The following is a 15842-nucleotide window of genomic DNA, read 5'->3' on the forward strand; positions in this document are numbered from 1 at the left end:
TTTTTCTTTTTTGCTGTGATCACAGCACCATTCCTTCAGTTTCCTAGCTAGACTTCCAAAGCTTTCACTGACAACACAATTGTCCTAAATATATCCCTGGCATCCTGCTCTGAGTCTGGAATTTGAATTTAAAATTGACCTGTTTTATCCATTTGAGAAGGCTCAAGAATCTGATTCCAGTCTTGTGTGAAAACAGTAGAAATGGAAATACAATCTCATCCCATTTTTCTTTTTGGGATACACAAGACTTTTTCTTGCAGATTAACATGTTTGAACTGCTAGGGTTTTTCTCTGCCAGGCCAATTTAGTTTCCAATAGAGTTCAGGTGTTCCATGCCTTGTAAAGGATGAAGGATTTATAGTTCCCGTGTATATTGCATCATCTCTGGCAGAAGTCTGGTCTTGATGGCCCAAATGGATTTTTCCAGTCCTATGTTTCTATGGTAGGTTTTTCAGTGGGATTGTATCCCAGTCTGTATTTTATTTCTTTGTCCTATGTGACAATCCAATAAACATTATTCCATATGTTACTCTGGAGAGGACTTGAGATTTCCAAGTTCTAGTCCAATGCCCAGTTTCAAAGGTTACTTACCCCATGGACAGGGACACCCTTCACTAATGACAGGTTGCCTAAAGCCCCATCCAACCTGGCCTTGAACACTGCCAGGGATAGCTTTATCTGTAATATGGAGGCAGTATAGTGCTGTCCTGTGGTTCTTATGATTAAAGAACTCTGTAACTGAAGAGCACAGGACAAGAATTATGCTGTAAAGATTTGTGGGTTGTGGCTGGTTTTTTTGTTTGGTTGAGATTTTTACCCCAATAAATATGAAGTCTCAAAATAAATACTGACAGCTTAAAGATAGGTGTATGTTATGGAGCAAAAATGACAAAATAGACTTTAGTTTTGTTAGAACTATGTGATGAAGAATGGTCTCTAGTCAATTAACAGCTTCACAACACACCTTGACAGTGACAGAAGCATAGTGAACAAGAGGGTTTGGGATTTTTTCCCTCCAGTATTACTGGCTTAAGCCCTATTTGTGGAGAAAATGCTTTAGCAAGAACTAGTTGCTTCAGGTGAACAAAGCATCACCTGACTGGAGTAAATTGCAAGTTTTATCACAGAAGTACTGAACTCTGTGCTTCATAACTCTCTGTCTGCAATCTGACATGTAAACCATCTAGTTTATATATTTGGAAGTTACTTTATTCCTGCTTACTTGTGAAGAAATAGCTGTATTGGTATTTTTATCCTATTGTGAAAGCTTGAAAAATCAAGGCCTAGAAATATACTTCAAAAGTATAAGGGTTAGTTTATTAAATCATGGCACTTTCCCTCTTATGTCCAGTCATGCAGGATACTGGAGCTTTCAAATTACCTGGTGGAAATTCTTGTTCTGCTGTGTTGAAACTCATGTTCGTGCAACGCTGATCCATTGCAGCAGTGACAGCGAACGAAACAGACTGCCAGACCCTGACTCTGGATGACTTCTGAACAATTCGTGCTGCTAAAACTTATTTATAAAGGTGCCAAGTGAGTGAACACAACTGCTGAAAACCCCACCTTAGTCAGAGGGAGAGGCTGACTGGTATTGTGCTTCGCTCTGTAACAGCACGTAGATGTTAGCAAACAGGAAAAGAGCGGAGTATTATCAGCAGCAAGACACATTCTGGTTGCAAAGTGCCTAATAGTAGCTTTCAGTTGACTGAGTTTGTTTTGACGGCATAATAAATCCGTCGTTCTAACGTGTACTGCTAGATCAAAACCTCTGTGGCTACATAAACCAAAGAGGTAACCTGGTGCCGTCTCCAAAACTGTACTACTGTTTTTCTTTCTTGTTTTGTTGCTCTGCGTTTGTGTGGCAAGGTTTTGGCAGCAGGGGAGCTACAGGAACGGCTGCTGTGAGAACCTGCTAGAAGCTTCCCCTAGGTCTGACACAGCCAGTGTCCGCTGTCTCCAAGGCAGATCCACCGCTGGCCAAGGCTGAGTCCACCAACCATGGTGGTAGTGGCTCTGGGATAACATACTTTAAAATGGAAAAAGAGAAGAGCAGCAGCTTTTGCAGCAAGAGAGAGTAGACGTCAGAAACTCTGAAGACACCAAGGCCAGTGAAAAAGGAAAAAGGAGGAGCTCCAGGTGCCAGAGCAGAGATTCCCCTGCAACCTGTGGAAAAGATCATGGAGAGGCAGGCAGCCCATGGAGGTTAACAGTGGAGCAGATACCCACATACAACCCATGAAGCACCCCATGGTGGAGTAGGTGGAGGCATGTGAAGGTGGCTGTGACCCTGTGGGAAGCCCCCGTGGGAGCAGGCCCCTGGCAGGACCTGTGGTCCTGTGAAGAGAAAAGCCCATGCCAGAGCAGGTTTTCTGGAAGGACTTGTGACCCCATGGAGGACCCACGCTGGAGCAGTGGTCCCAAAGGTCTGTACCCCATGGAAAAGATTCCAGCTGGAGCAGTTCATGAACTACAGCCCATCAGAAGGACGCATGTTAACGAAGTTGGGGAGGACTGTCTCCCATAAGAAGAACCCTGCTCTGGAGCCAGGGCAGAGTGTGAGGAGTCCTCCCCCTGAGGAGGAAGGAGGGGCAGAGACAACATAAGATGAATTCACCACTACCCCCATTTCCCATCCCCCTGTGCTGCTTGAGGGGATGATGTAGAGAACCTTGGAATAAAGTTGAGCCTAGGAAGAAAGGAGCAGTGGGGGGAGGAGTTTCATTTCTCATTATCCTCCTCTCATTTTATTGGTAATAAATTAAACTGATTTCCCCAAGTCACGTCTGTTTTGCCCATGATGGAAATTGGTGAATGATCTCTCCCCATCCTTATCCTGATCATTTAATTATATTTTCTGAGGAGGGGGGGTGATAGAGCAGCTTTGGTGAGCACCTGGCCTCCAGCCAGGGCCAACCCACCACATTTGGCATTTTTTTTGTTTTGTTTTGTTTTTAAACCAACCAAAACCCTGTATTTGAACACATAACAATTACACACTAACTACAGAAGTATAGCAAACATGAGACCTAGCAGGACAGTCCAGATGAAACGCATACTCCTGGATGTTCTTAAATGGTATGATACTGGTATTACTGCTCAGATTCAACCTCAGAGAAAGAATGTAAGTACCACAGCCATGTTTAAAAAAACCCAACCAACCAAACAACAAAAAAGGTGGCTTCCTCTGAGGACTAAACAAGAAGTGAAAATACGACTGTGAATGAGGAGTGAACATCCAGCTCCCTATTAGTGCCATTAGCAGCCTCACTTTGTATTTTGTCTTGAGATAGGTTGCAGGTCGGCTACAAGAAGGTCCAGAGTTACTCTTGCTTGGCAACTCCTAATTACATTGTCAAACACTATTGCTCATCACCAGTTGAAGTTTATGGAAGGTGTATTCTGCTCTGTGGACACTTAAGAATATTTCCTCCAAAAGCAAAAAGACTTGAGATAAAAGGAGATGTGGAGAGTAGCAGTTGCAGCTTGCAAAGGATAATGCTCACCACGCTGTGTGTGGCTCTGTACAACACAAGCCCAGGCAAATTCTAGAGTTCGGAGCAATGTGCAAGAATTGCAATAAATTGCATCACTTTCACAAAAGTTTGCCAGCACTGAGGTTTTATGGAACACGCATTGCAATGGCTGCAACCACGTTAGTGCAGAAGAGTAAGTTTGAGATATGACAGACAATGTCACACTAGAAGATAGCCTGCTTATCAGACAGTGTGCCTGTAGGAATGATTTTAGGTAAACCCTAAAAGAGGAGCTAGAAAGACTTATCACTCTGATTCGCAGGGGGAATGCAATTTGGAGGCTGTTAGCCCCGTAAGACATGGCTCCTCTTTTTTTTTTGCATGTGGTTTCTCTTTATCACTGCTGGATTATTCTTTTCTTTATCTTTTCAATTGCAAGAATTATAATTGAAAGCTTGTTTTCTAGTTAGTATTTTAAACACTTCTTGGGTGATCTCTGGTGCTTTGAACTGTACTTGGAAAGCGGATTTTTCTTCAGCGATGGCACTGATCTGGCTGTCTTTCTGCTACTTGGACAGCTACCTTTGAGAAAACCTATATGAATTCATTGGTTTTGACATCCCCAGCTCTCTGTAAAAAGAAGTACTTGAGATTTGGCTTGAATGCTTAAGTATCGGTGGGCAACACACAAGCTTAAGAAAGATGACAGTCCTGCAGTTCTTATTTGCTGTCATGCAGGAGGGAAAAAAAAAATGCTTGCAAAATCTTTATCTGTATTCAGAATCAGCACAATTCCAGGCTTTATTAAGGTACTCTTTTGGATTAGAGAAGAAAAAAAAAGAAGAAAATATGACAGCATGCACCTTCTTTGGATGACAGCTTTCTACAGACTACAATCTAAGCCACTTTTGGCATGCAGACTTTTTTAATAATGTGTATGCTGCTTTGTACACCCGAAGCTTTCAGCCGTGTAAAGCAGTAGAAAAGGTGGCAAAACTGCAAGGCTACAACTTCAACAGATAGAAAGTAATAATGTAAAAAAGGAGCCCAGGTGAAAGGAGGTAATGTAGGGAGATATAAGGAGATATAGTGTAAGAGCCTGTACTGCCATGCTTCCTTGCATGAAGGTAAGGGTTTGCTAGGGGGGAGGCTTGTGACTCTGTGAAGGACCAGGCTGGAACAGTCTGGGCTTGAGAGACCGAGAGACATTCCCTGATTTCGTGACTGACCCCCATAGCAGTGACCCACGCTGGGGCAGCTGGTGAAGAGCTGAAGCCCTGTGGGAAAGGACTCACGTTGGAGCAGTTCAGGAAGGACTGTCTCTTGTGGGTGGGACCCCATGGAGCAGCAGGGGAAGAGTGTGAGGAATGACACCCCCCTCTCCTTCCTCCAAGAAGGAAACCAACTTGTGAGGAACTGACTGAAACCCCCATTCCCTGCTCCTCCCCGTGCCACAGTGTGGGGAAGAAGGGAGTGAAATTGTGACTAAAGGGAAGTCTGCTGAGAAGGGAGGGGTGGGTGGTGGAGGTGCTTTAAGATCTGGTCATGCTTCTCGTTACCCAACTCTGGTGTCACTGGCTGTGCAGTGAAGTGTAATAAATTATGAGTTTTCTTTCCTTGATTCTGTGTTGAGTCTGTTTTGCCCATGACGCTGATTGCAGAATGATCTCTCCCTGTCCTTATCTCGACTCCTAAGCCTCTCAGTATGTATTTTCTCTCCTGTCCAGCTGAAAAGGGGAGTGACAGAGCAGCTTTGGTGGGCATCTGGCCTCGAGCCAGGGCCAAACCACTGCAGGTATCCTGGAGCCACTGAAGGTGATCGTGGCCTGATGCAGCAGCTGCACGAGGTGAAAGGAGATTGGTTTTTCATGTCTTGCTTCTTGGGAAGGTCCTGCCGGGCGTTACAGAGCAGGGAAGCAGGTGTAGGGTGTAGGTACACAGTGGCTCTGTGGCAGCAGTTCATAGAATCACAGAATCATAGGTGTTGGAAGGGACCTCGAGAGATCATCGGGTCCAACCCCCCTGCCAAAGCAGCTCCCTAGGACATATCACTCAGATAGGCGTCCAGACGGGTCTTGAATATCTCCAGAGATGGAGACTCCACCACCTCCCTGGGCAGCCTGTCCCAGGGCTCTGTCACCCTCACTGTGACTGGTCACGCCAGGCTCCTCGCGCCCGGGCCGCGCTCTGCCCACGCACAGGGCGACAGGTCCCGGTTGCAAAGGGCCGTCCCCGCCAAACCCGGGACTCTCCTCCCCGGCTGGACGCCCAACTTCAGACGCGACAGACATGCACCCTCGACAGGGCGAAGGGGAAGCTCCGTGCGGGGACAGGCTTGGCCCAGGCGGGTGTGATTTCGGGGTGCTCCTCAAACTCCCCCCTCCCGCCGCTCCCCGGCCCGGCAGCGGCTCGCGGCCCTCCGCCCCGCGCGCCAGGTGCGTGCGCCCCGGCGCTCCCGGATTTCCCGGGGGCCGCGCGGGAGGGCGGAGCCGCGCGGGGAGGGGCGGAGTCGGGCCGCGCATGCGCCCGGCGGCCGGGCTGGCCGCGGGGAGGGAGGTGGGGCAGGGGCGGCTGTGCAGAGAGAGGGCGGAGGCGCCGCTGCTGAGGAGAAACTCCGCCGAGGAAGCGGTAGCCGTCGGCCTCCGCCCCTGTAGTGGAAAGGGGGGAAACCAGCGGCCAGGCCCCCCTCCCCTTCCCGAGGCACACGGTCCTGCCCAGAGCTCGGTGTGCCCGCCCGGCGGGAGGGAGCGGCGGCCGGCGCTGCGCCCGGGGCAGAGGGCGAGCGAGCGGGCAGCCGGAGCCCGGAGCCGCCGCTTGAGGGGAGGAGAGGGGTGTTCCCGCACCCCCCGGCCCCGGCCTGGGTGGATGAGCGGCCTCCGAGGCGACGGCGGCGGCTTTTGCGGCCTCTCCATGGCTGGGCCCCGGCGGTGAAGGCAGCGGGAGCCGCCTGTGTCCGCGTCGCGCCGGGAGGCAGCGCAGCCACCAGGGGGCGGGCGGGGAGGGGGATGAGCGCCGCAGCCGCCGCCGCCTCTGCGGGAGCCGCCGTCGCCGCCTGCACCGGGGCCGAGGGCGGCTTCTTCTTTTTTTCCAGCGGCTCTGGTCTGGCGGGGCCCATGGGGCCCGAAGAGGGCTCGGCCGGTGGGCTGGGAGCCCTGCCCGGCGCCCTGGCACCGCCGTCGCTGGGCTGCCGGAGCCGCTACCAGCTGCTGCTCTCCGGGAAGGCCCTGGCCGACAGATACCGGAAGATTTACACGGCGGCGCTGAGCGACCGGGAGCTTGGGAGCCACCCGGGCAGGTAACGCGCGCCGAGCTCTCCTCCCGGTCGAGACGGGCATCCCCGGCGTCTGCCGCCACCCCTCCCATCGCCGGCTGGGAGCGGCCCTGTTCCCGGCGGCTTCCCCCAGCCCCATGCGTGCACCTTCCTCACGGCAGCAGCACGCCTCTTCTCCCCCGGCCGCCGCCCTCCTCATGGCCCCTCCTCGCCCCCTTGTCAGACAGCGCGGCTAACCCTCTGCCATGTGGCAGCCGCCGGGCCCCGGGGGACGGAGGAGGCGGTGATGTAACCCGGCGGCTGCCCAGGTGCCACCCCCTCCCCGGGCTCTGCCGCTAGTTTGGCCGGCGTTACCGTGCAGATGGCGCTGCCACCCCCCCACCTCCTGGGGGGGAGTTACCTGTGCCCGCCCCCCTCCCCCAGCGCGGAGGCCGGGGGCTCCGTCACGCCCTTGCGGCGGAGGGCAGCGATGTACAGCCCCGCTCCGCCCGCCCGCGGCTGCCTGGGGGGGATGGAGCGTTGCCTGACGGTGTCCATGTTGAGACCTCGGGCAGACCAGACCTCTTTTCGTCCGGGCTTGTCGTGCCACTGAAACGGGCTGTACCCCGTGGTCGCTACCGAGACGCGCCGCTTGCTGCTCTGCCCGTCACCCGCGCATCCCGTTGGCCGGGTCTAGCGACCGAGGGACCTGGTGCTCTGCCGTGTGTCGGAGCAGCCTTTAGCTGCCCTGCCGTATTTCTCCTCCTGTTTCGGCGATCTGTTTCTCCGCCGCTTTGTCGGCGGCCTGGGTGTCTGGCGGGAGGATACGTCCTCCGCAGCGCTTTCCAGGGGGAGCCGGGGCGGGGGGGAGATTGGGAGGAGTGTGCCGCACCCACCCGGTTCCCGAGTGTCCCCCATTCCCCGGCGGATGGTGCCCCCAGGGCTTCTTTTCCCGCCGGCGGCTGCCTGTCCTGCCAGACGGCGCTCGGGCTCCGTCCCCGGCCCGCAGCAGGGTGCCTGTTGCTCCTGCCACGTTTCGCCTGGGGTGCCTCGGCGCCCTCCCCCGACCCTGGGTGCCCCTGGGCCGTCTGACACATGGGGCGGGGGGCGCCGTGGGGAGCCGGCGGGGATGAGGCTGTGGGCTGAGGCCATGAGGGGCGGCGGGCGTCACGCGTGATCCCCGGCGTCCTTACCCGGCCTGGACCGCCCCTCCCGCAGTCGGAGGAGAGGGCGGGGTGCCCGGCCCGAGCCCCGGCGTGGCTCTGTGTGAGGAGGGCGGGGGGACGACGACGGGGACGGGCTCCCCCGTGGTGCCCGGGCGCTCCCCATTGTTTCCCTTCAGAGGTCGCTGAGGATGCGGATGACACGAAACCGGGTCCTTCCTCTGTTCTCAGCCGCTGCTGGCCTTAGGCTGTAATGTGGGTGGCCTGACCGTAAGGAGGGCTTTGAGTCATCCCGGTTTTAAGTTTGTAAACGGTTGCAAAGCACTAGGTGGTTGGCTTCTTTGGTTTGGGTTTTTTTCAGTCTGATTCGGAGCAGCAGGGCGTATTCCCCTCCCACCATCCCCCCCACCCCCACCCCAACTTCACCGGGAGGCTGCGCCTGGGAGTGGAGTTGAGATAAGAAGCTAAAAGAATAACGTAGCTTTCCCGATTTGCTTATGCTAAATGATGGAAACCCAGACTCTTAACATCGACATTTGACGTCTTTGCAGTGACAGGGCCTGTCATGACAGTGACACTACTTCCCCCTCCCCCATATAGTACCTGTGTGACTTTTCTTACTTCCAATATTCCATAGTTAAGTGCTTATGCTGTTTTCATCTAAATCTTCTTTTCCTAAGGAAACTATGCTAACCTTTAATCAGCCATGCAATAGTTCCATGGTGTTCAGATACTTGACTGAGTTTCTGCCTTAATGCATCTGTAATTTTCAAAGCTGTAGTTTTGAGCTTTTTGTGACTTCTTTTGTTGTTGTTGTTTGCTTCAGGATAATTCAGCTTTCTGTAAATTTTCTGTAGAAAATCTAGGTTTGCGTGGGCATAAATCTAATGTTTCTATCAGTTGACATTCTTAAAATATTTACCTTTGACTCCCAGGATACCAGGAATTGCATTCTTCCAGGGTCTGTGTCTTAATTCGCATTCTCATAAGAGTCTGCTAATAGTGACATTCAAAGTTTCTGTATGTTTTGGTTTTTGGAGGCTAGGTTTAGTTATATGTTTTAGCTATGTTAGTGCAAATGAAAGAAGCTAAACTCTGTACAGAGGAAACAGGCTGTCTTAAGCTGTTGGCAGGTAAATGACAGGTGCTTAATACTGGTGAATACAGCCAATCTGGACTGTTTGACTTCTGAGAGTAGGAATAGTTAATAATCAGCTAGTTACCCGCTATTTCTTGGTATAGATCCTGAATATCTCACGTATCAGGATCATGGCCTTGGTTCCCATCAGTCTTTCTCCATACTAGTGTCAAAGCATTTCAATTTAAGGTTTGAGAACTTCAGCCACATGGTAGTCTTAAGCACAAATAGTCAGAAATGCTTTTTTCCAAAAATGGTAAAAGTCCTAACCATTCTTTAGAGAGGTGCTTTAAAGCAATCTGTGACTGCATCTAGTTGTGACAGGAGATAACAGTGCCAGATAAGGTAATTGGAGGTTAAGATAATTGATAGTGGTTTTTAATCTCTGTGGAAAATCTGAAGTCTATTAATCTGCCTCCTAAGTGCTAGAAAAATATCTTGAAGTAGTTTAAACCCTAAATAAACTGGTTTATTAGCACTAACAGAATTCTTCCTGTGCTGAGAGAAGCCTGTAACTTGAATAACGGTAGTACAACCTGCTTGCAACATCTTGTCATAGAATTTCTTGCTTCAAGCCTGCAGAACTGTACTCTGCACTCTCACGTGGTGTGACCGGTGCCTGCCTCAGCCAGCACTCTTATTCCCAGCCCAACTTCAATGTTTACAAAGAACTGGAAGGTGGCATGGAAACCTTGGTGTGCAGGCAGGGAAATTAAACACTGTGGAGATTATCTGAATGTTGTGAGTAAGATTGATTTCACATTTGTAAGGTGTTTATGCTGGCTGTCATCTGGAAGTGATGGAAGTCACGTGGTGAGTAGGATGCAGGAATTGGCTCTGAAACACAACGAGCAGTGCTTTATGTTTCCTCATGTGACTCTGGCTGCGGCGCGGTGAGCGATGTGGCCTCTGGAGGAGGCGGTTTGGTCGCTGTGCTTGTGCCACACACACCCCACACCCCCCCTCTCCCCCCCCCCCCCCCCCCCCGGCCACGTTGACATAATTATTTAGATAGTGTCTTGCAGTAACGCATTAAGAGACTTGCTCTGGGTTAAAATTAACTTGGCAGAAGTGGTTTGTTGTAATCCAGACTAATTCCCTGATCTGACTCACCTTGTGATGGTGCTTGTGACAGTGTGAGGTGAAGGGTTGCACAAAGACCTGTGTACAGAGAGGCAGGAGCAGAGGAACTGCTGGTTTTGTCACTTGAACCAGCCTAATGATTTTATGAAAGGAAACATTAAATCTCAGAGTTTTTTTCTGTGTGACCATCTTTACTCAGATAAGTGTTAAGCCTCTGTTACTGTACTACTATGGAGGAAATCTATTTGTCAGGTCAAGATTGGTTTGGAAGATAAAACTACCTAGAGCTGAATTTGTAGTGTCTGTTTTGTGGCTACTGGAATATATGAAAATGACTAGTAATGGCATGATGGCACATGTAGCCATGAAGGTCTGTAAAACACTAGTACAAAGTGTCTCTTCAGAGGGCAACAAAAACTTCACGTTGGTGGAGTGTTGTCTGAAAGGCTGGCTTCTGAGTGGGTAAAACTGGAAGTCTGCTCTCTGTTACTGAAGTTGTTAATTGCCTTCAGTCCTGAAACTTTGTATTTGCCAAGTAAGGTAGTTAAAATGGTATTTCTGACTCTCTCATTTTTGTTGTCTTCAGAAACATAGTTATTCTGTTGCCTGACTTAATCCTAACAAACATCCCTATCCACCTACTATTTCTTGTGCACTTTAGGGTTTTGCCTGAACTGTCAGTGCCTTTACTCTTCTTTTGCCTGTGTAGGTACTACCAGAAGTATCAGCTAAAATCAGTGTGTTTTTTCTGTGTTCTTTTTGTCTAATACAGATAGATACACAAATTTGTAATGTCTCCAGCATGGCCTGTTTTGTACACTACGTAATTTCTATGTAATCTTGGCTCATTAGAACTTTTAATATTACACTGGCAATATACTCTAAAATGACAGCAGTTTCATAGTCATGTCAAAGTGTTTCTCATCTGGTTTACAGCTTAGCAATTGATCTTTACTAAAAGGGTCTTTGTTGTTGCTGTGGTCTGTGGGCCATGGACTCAGCATCTGTAACATTGTGCAGTTCCAACAATCGTTCCTGAATACTTTCTTCTTTTGTTGCATTTGTACTTTACTTACAAGCACTCATCTGGATTTCTGTAGTAGCATTAGATATCAGAGATGCAGCACTATTCATTGAGTAATATTCAATATTGGAAATGTCTTACACTTGTTATTAAAGGGAGGCATCCTACTGAGCTGCTCAGGTGCTGAATTTGCTAGCACCATAAAGTTCAGTAGAAACATTGTTTCAAATCGTTTAAAAACATGAACGGTTTGAAAACAGAAATGCTTTTGGGGGGTTATTTTTTTTTGTCCATTAATTTGTTGCTAAAGTTGCCTCCTTTAAGTTGCATCCTTTGGAGGAGAAAAACTTCTACGTTTGCATTGTAGGGACAAAGCCACCAAACAAATCTAATGTGAAGTGGCTTGACTGAGATGAAGGAATGGAAGATTTCTGCTATTAACCAGTAATTAGATGGCTGTTTTCCCAGCCATTTTGAGTGAAGAAGAGGCAGCCAACTTTCATTTTATGGTGATTCCTTCTGCTGGATGATAAAAGAAATTTTTGGAAGTAGGCCAGCTCATCCACAGTCATATTTGTAAATTACACATCCTCTGGAGAAAGTTGATCATTAGGTTAGTGTTCAGGACTTTTAAAGTTAATGCAAAATCTTCCCTTACGCCCCTTCTTATGCTCAGTGGTGTGATGCTTATTTGGCTTTGGCATGTCTTAAGTATATATTTTTTCAAATTTTGTTAGAGCAGTGCTACTGAAACATTCCAACTTTGGACTGCTGAATTATTAAAGAATTTACAGAAACAATGTTTAGTAAATTTCGATAGGTGAAATTGATGTTAATTTGGTTGTTGGTACCCCAGAAAGCAATTTCTTCACTTGTAAACCCTTTCAAAATCTATAAGCCATTTTTTGCTGGGAACTTTGTGCTTTTTTTGAAAATTAAATTGTAATGGCAGGAAGTTTGGAAGCATTGACTTGATTGAAAATATAAAGGTGTTATGCACATAAAATGTAACAGAACAATAGCAGCGTTTCTTGTGAAGCATTACGCATTCCGTGTTACACTGCCCTGCTTATTCCTCTGGGAAGGTTTGTCCTGTAGGTCCCTTCCAAGTGAAATGATTATCTTCTCCTCTGTTTTTCAATTCTTATGTTTTGTGAATTCTGTTTTTAAAAAAAAAAAAAAACAAACCAACCCATGTTCCTACATACACTGTAAACTTTATTTCATTGAAAAATTGGTGTGCTGTTTGTTCTTCACGTTAAGGTAACCTGTGTGTTAGAAAAACTGGTAAAAGTGGCTGGCTGCTGTAGGCTTTGCAGATGTGCTATAGTAATGTTTTAATACTGTATCGTGCTGTTGGTTAATAGGGGTTAAATACTGACTAATACACTACCAGTGTATTTTTATTTACCATCTTTACCTTATATTCTGGCAACAAAAACAGCTTTACGTGGTAGTCCTGCTAAAAGTCTATGGTAGTCACATCTGGTAGTCTAATGTGGCTTGTATCTGTGCAGTGTTAACGTAGAAAACCCAGTTCAAGCTGGAAAGAAGCTAATGCTATTATGTTGAGAGGCTTAAAATGTTTATTTATGTGCATATAAATAAAAATAATATTAACTTGCGTAAACGATTTCAGAAATTGGAAAACTGTAATCCATGAGAATATTCAGGTTTTTTTGGTTGATAGAAATGCATTTCCTTTTCACAAAGACAGAGGCTAAAAGCAGCCTTAGAAGTTTAGTGATGCTAGAAGTCTACAGAAGATGTAGCGTTTTTAGTCATGCTTCCTTCTGCTGCTTCATTTAGAAGGAAAGTGTGTGGTTTGGAAAGGAATTAGTATGTGTAAGAATCACATCATGTGTTTTTTAAATTATATTTTTCCCCTGTTACTTGCTTTGGATTACAAAATAATACTATATGGAACCTTTTGCTCTGTAGTTAAAAGTTCAATTGTAGGCCAAACTGGAATTGAACAGAAGTTAATAAAAAAAAAAAAAAGCTTTTTTTTAAGCTTGTTGTGAGAGTGTGTCAAGTAACAACAGCTTCAGCATTAGTGGTATTAAATAGTGACATTCTGAATGTTCACCTGTGGAGAAGATTGACATGTTCTCTCTGTAATTACTTAGCCACTGAATCAGCTGTACTGGGTACCTAACTACCTAACCAGTGATGACTGAAATATTACACTTAAGCATTTTTACTGTTCATACAGTGATTGTGTCAGGAAGTGTCCTTATGGTAGGGTCAGTTGTAATGAGAGCAGATTATTGCCTCCTTTTCCATTTCCATTACTGTCACTTGGGCGTTCTTGAAGGTGCTTTCCAAGCATAGGTGAGGCCTCGTGTCATTTTCCTGTATTGTTAGATTAATCTCTTATGCTTGGTGATCTCTTGATATTGTTGCCACCATTGAGGATCTTGGCTGCTCAGCTGTGCTCCAAGGTACCCTCTTTAATGTGTTCCCGACTTTTAAAATCACTTGCCCTTCCTGAACGTCAGGTTGGGCGTTCCTGGTGAGAATATTTGTGGGAACGTGATTGTAGGTATTGGTATCTGTACAAACCTATCTATGCAAAGCTCGTAACAGTGGCGGCGTGTCTGGCTCCAGTATGAACACTGTGCTTGTAGTAGTTAAATCCATATGAGGTTGCTGCATGAATTTTGTGGGTTTTTTCCTGTGAATAATCCAGTCTCTTCCACTTCAAATCAGCAAACATTGCCTGAATGTTCTGCTGAAATTCACAAGAGTATGGAATTTTAATATGCAAACATAAGTAAATACAGCTCCTAAATTGGACAGAAGAGGAATCAGCATATAATATGTAGTTTATTCTGCTTAATATTTTAACCAGGGGCTGATTTCCTGCTGCTGCCCCCCCCCCCCCAATTTTACAAAATGGTTACAGCTGGCAATTTGAAAAATAATCAGTAATTTTTGCTTAACTGAAATTGGATTTTGCTTCCGTTTTTTTAAAAGGCGCATGAGTTCTGTTTGGCAATTTTCATATAAAGTCTGTCTTCCTGTTCTCTGTAATCTTTTGTCTTTCTAGTCTGTGTGTCCTGGGATTCTTACACCTACTGATCTGAAACCATTTCTGTTATTTTCCTTTTTTTTTTATTTTTTTTTTGGTTTGTGGTGGGCTTTTGGGGTGTTTCTTTTTTGTTTTTAAACTGAGGGGAAGTGCCAGTTGAAGTTTCAGTTTCAATTACAGTGTCAGCTCTGGTGTGCTGATGTGGTGGCAAATGTAAGCAGTTGAAGTTAGGCTGTAGTGATAGAAGAAGTTACCTTTCCTCACTGCTGGCTGTGTTAAGTGCAGCAAAGGTGCTTCCTGCATACTTGAGAAGTTGATGTTGAATCTCTGTTTCTGCTATGACAACCACCAGTTGTGGGGGTTTGGCTGTGGTTTTTTGCTCCCGTATTATGATCTTTCTCCAAAATATTTTGAAGGTGTTTCTTTAGTAAATTCTTACCCTGGCATATGACTGTGCATGTGACCAACCCAATAATTTAAAGACTATGTCTTTATACAAAGCACATATGTCATATCAGTAATACAGTCTCTGGTACTGGAGCACTTCATGCAAACTGTTTTCCATGTCCTTTGTTTACCATGGTAACTTGATCCCTTGCAGCATCTCTTAAATACATGGTTGCATTTTTGTCTTTTTCTTTACCTTGCTTGCCACAAGCACCATGTCACACTGACACGCTGGTTGGAGTAGTAGTCTCAGAATTTATATATCATAAATATATTTTTCAGCAGCTAAGTTTTCCCAGTCAGTTCCTACCATTGTGCCCCTCTAAAGGATGAATACTATGAATTGCCACAGGAAAATGTTCTCTTTGTACCGTAAGTGGCTACATTAAGGTACATGGTTTCTGTACATACAGATTTAATGTTTCATGTGTTATGAAGTGTACTGATATGTTTAACATGCTTCTTAGTAGCAAGTATTTTATAGTAAAAAGCTCACTGCCTTCTTTCAGACTGATGAACGTACTGATGGACTTAATTAGTTTTTATTCTTATAACTAAATGATACTTATTTATTTGTGTCTGGTATAACTAGTTTGGCCTGAGAATGCCATGAGGATTTTCCTTTTTTTTTTTTTGTATACTGATTCAGTAAATCTAAATCTATACCATCTATTTTGCTAGAAAGGAAACAAAAATTGGCTTCCTCGTCCTCGCATAAGACTGGAACCCTGCAGTTAGATTACTGCCATTTCTTATTTGAATTTTCTTCAATTAATTTTCCTTGACTTTCCCAAGCATAGTTCTTGAAGGTAATGTTTCTTAAACAAGGATTTTTGAACTCTTGGGAAATACCTTATAGATTCAATGGAAGGGTGGTGTTTTTTAACTCAGGTAGGCAGCTAAGCACTACACAGCTGCTTGATGAACCCTCTCCCCCCCCTGCAGTGGGTTGGAAGGGTGACAGTTGGATGAAAGTGAGAAAACACATGGTTTGAGATGTTTTGCTTTCTTGTGCATGAAGCTTTTGCTTTCCCTGTTAAACTAAGGAGTTCATTCATCGCTTCCTGTGAGCAGGCCAATATTTAGCCATCTCCAGGAAAGCAGGGCTCCATCATGTTTAATGAATGCTTGGGAAGACAAGTCTCATAATTGTGAATCTTCCTTCCCCACCTTTCTCTTTCTTCCCCGTGGCTTTTATTCTCAAGCATAACGTTTCCACATCTCAAC

At 46.5% G+C, this 15842-nt stretch overlaps 1 protein-coding gene across 1 annotated transcript in view; it reads left to right on the forward strand.

The window, feature by feature from the left end:
- Positions 1-6574: 6574 nt before the first annotated feature.
- MYCBP2 (MYC binding protein 2) overlaps positions 6575-15842 on the forward strand; it is a 190672-nt gene continuing 181404 nt past the window's right edge. The window contains exon 1 of the mRNA XM_084260757.1: positions 6575-6771. Coding sequence (XP_084116883.1) covers positions 6590-6771 — 182 coding nt within the window. The 5' untranslated portion in view covers positions 6575-6589. The remainder of the gene's footprint in view (positions 6772-15842) is intronic.

This window comes from Gallinula chloropus (assembly GCF_964237585.1).
Source record: "Gallinula chloropus genome assembly, chromosome: 1".
In the NCBI taxonomy this organism is placed as follows: Eukaryota; Metazoa; Chordata; class Aves; order Gruiformes; family Rallidae; genus Gallinula; species Gallinula chloropus.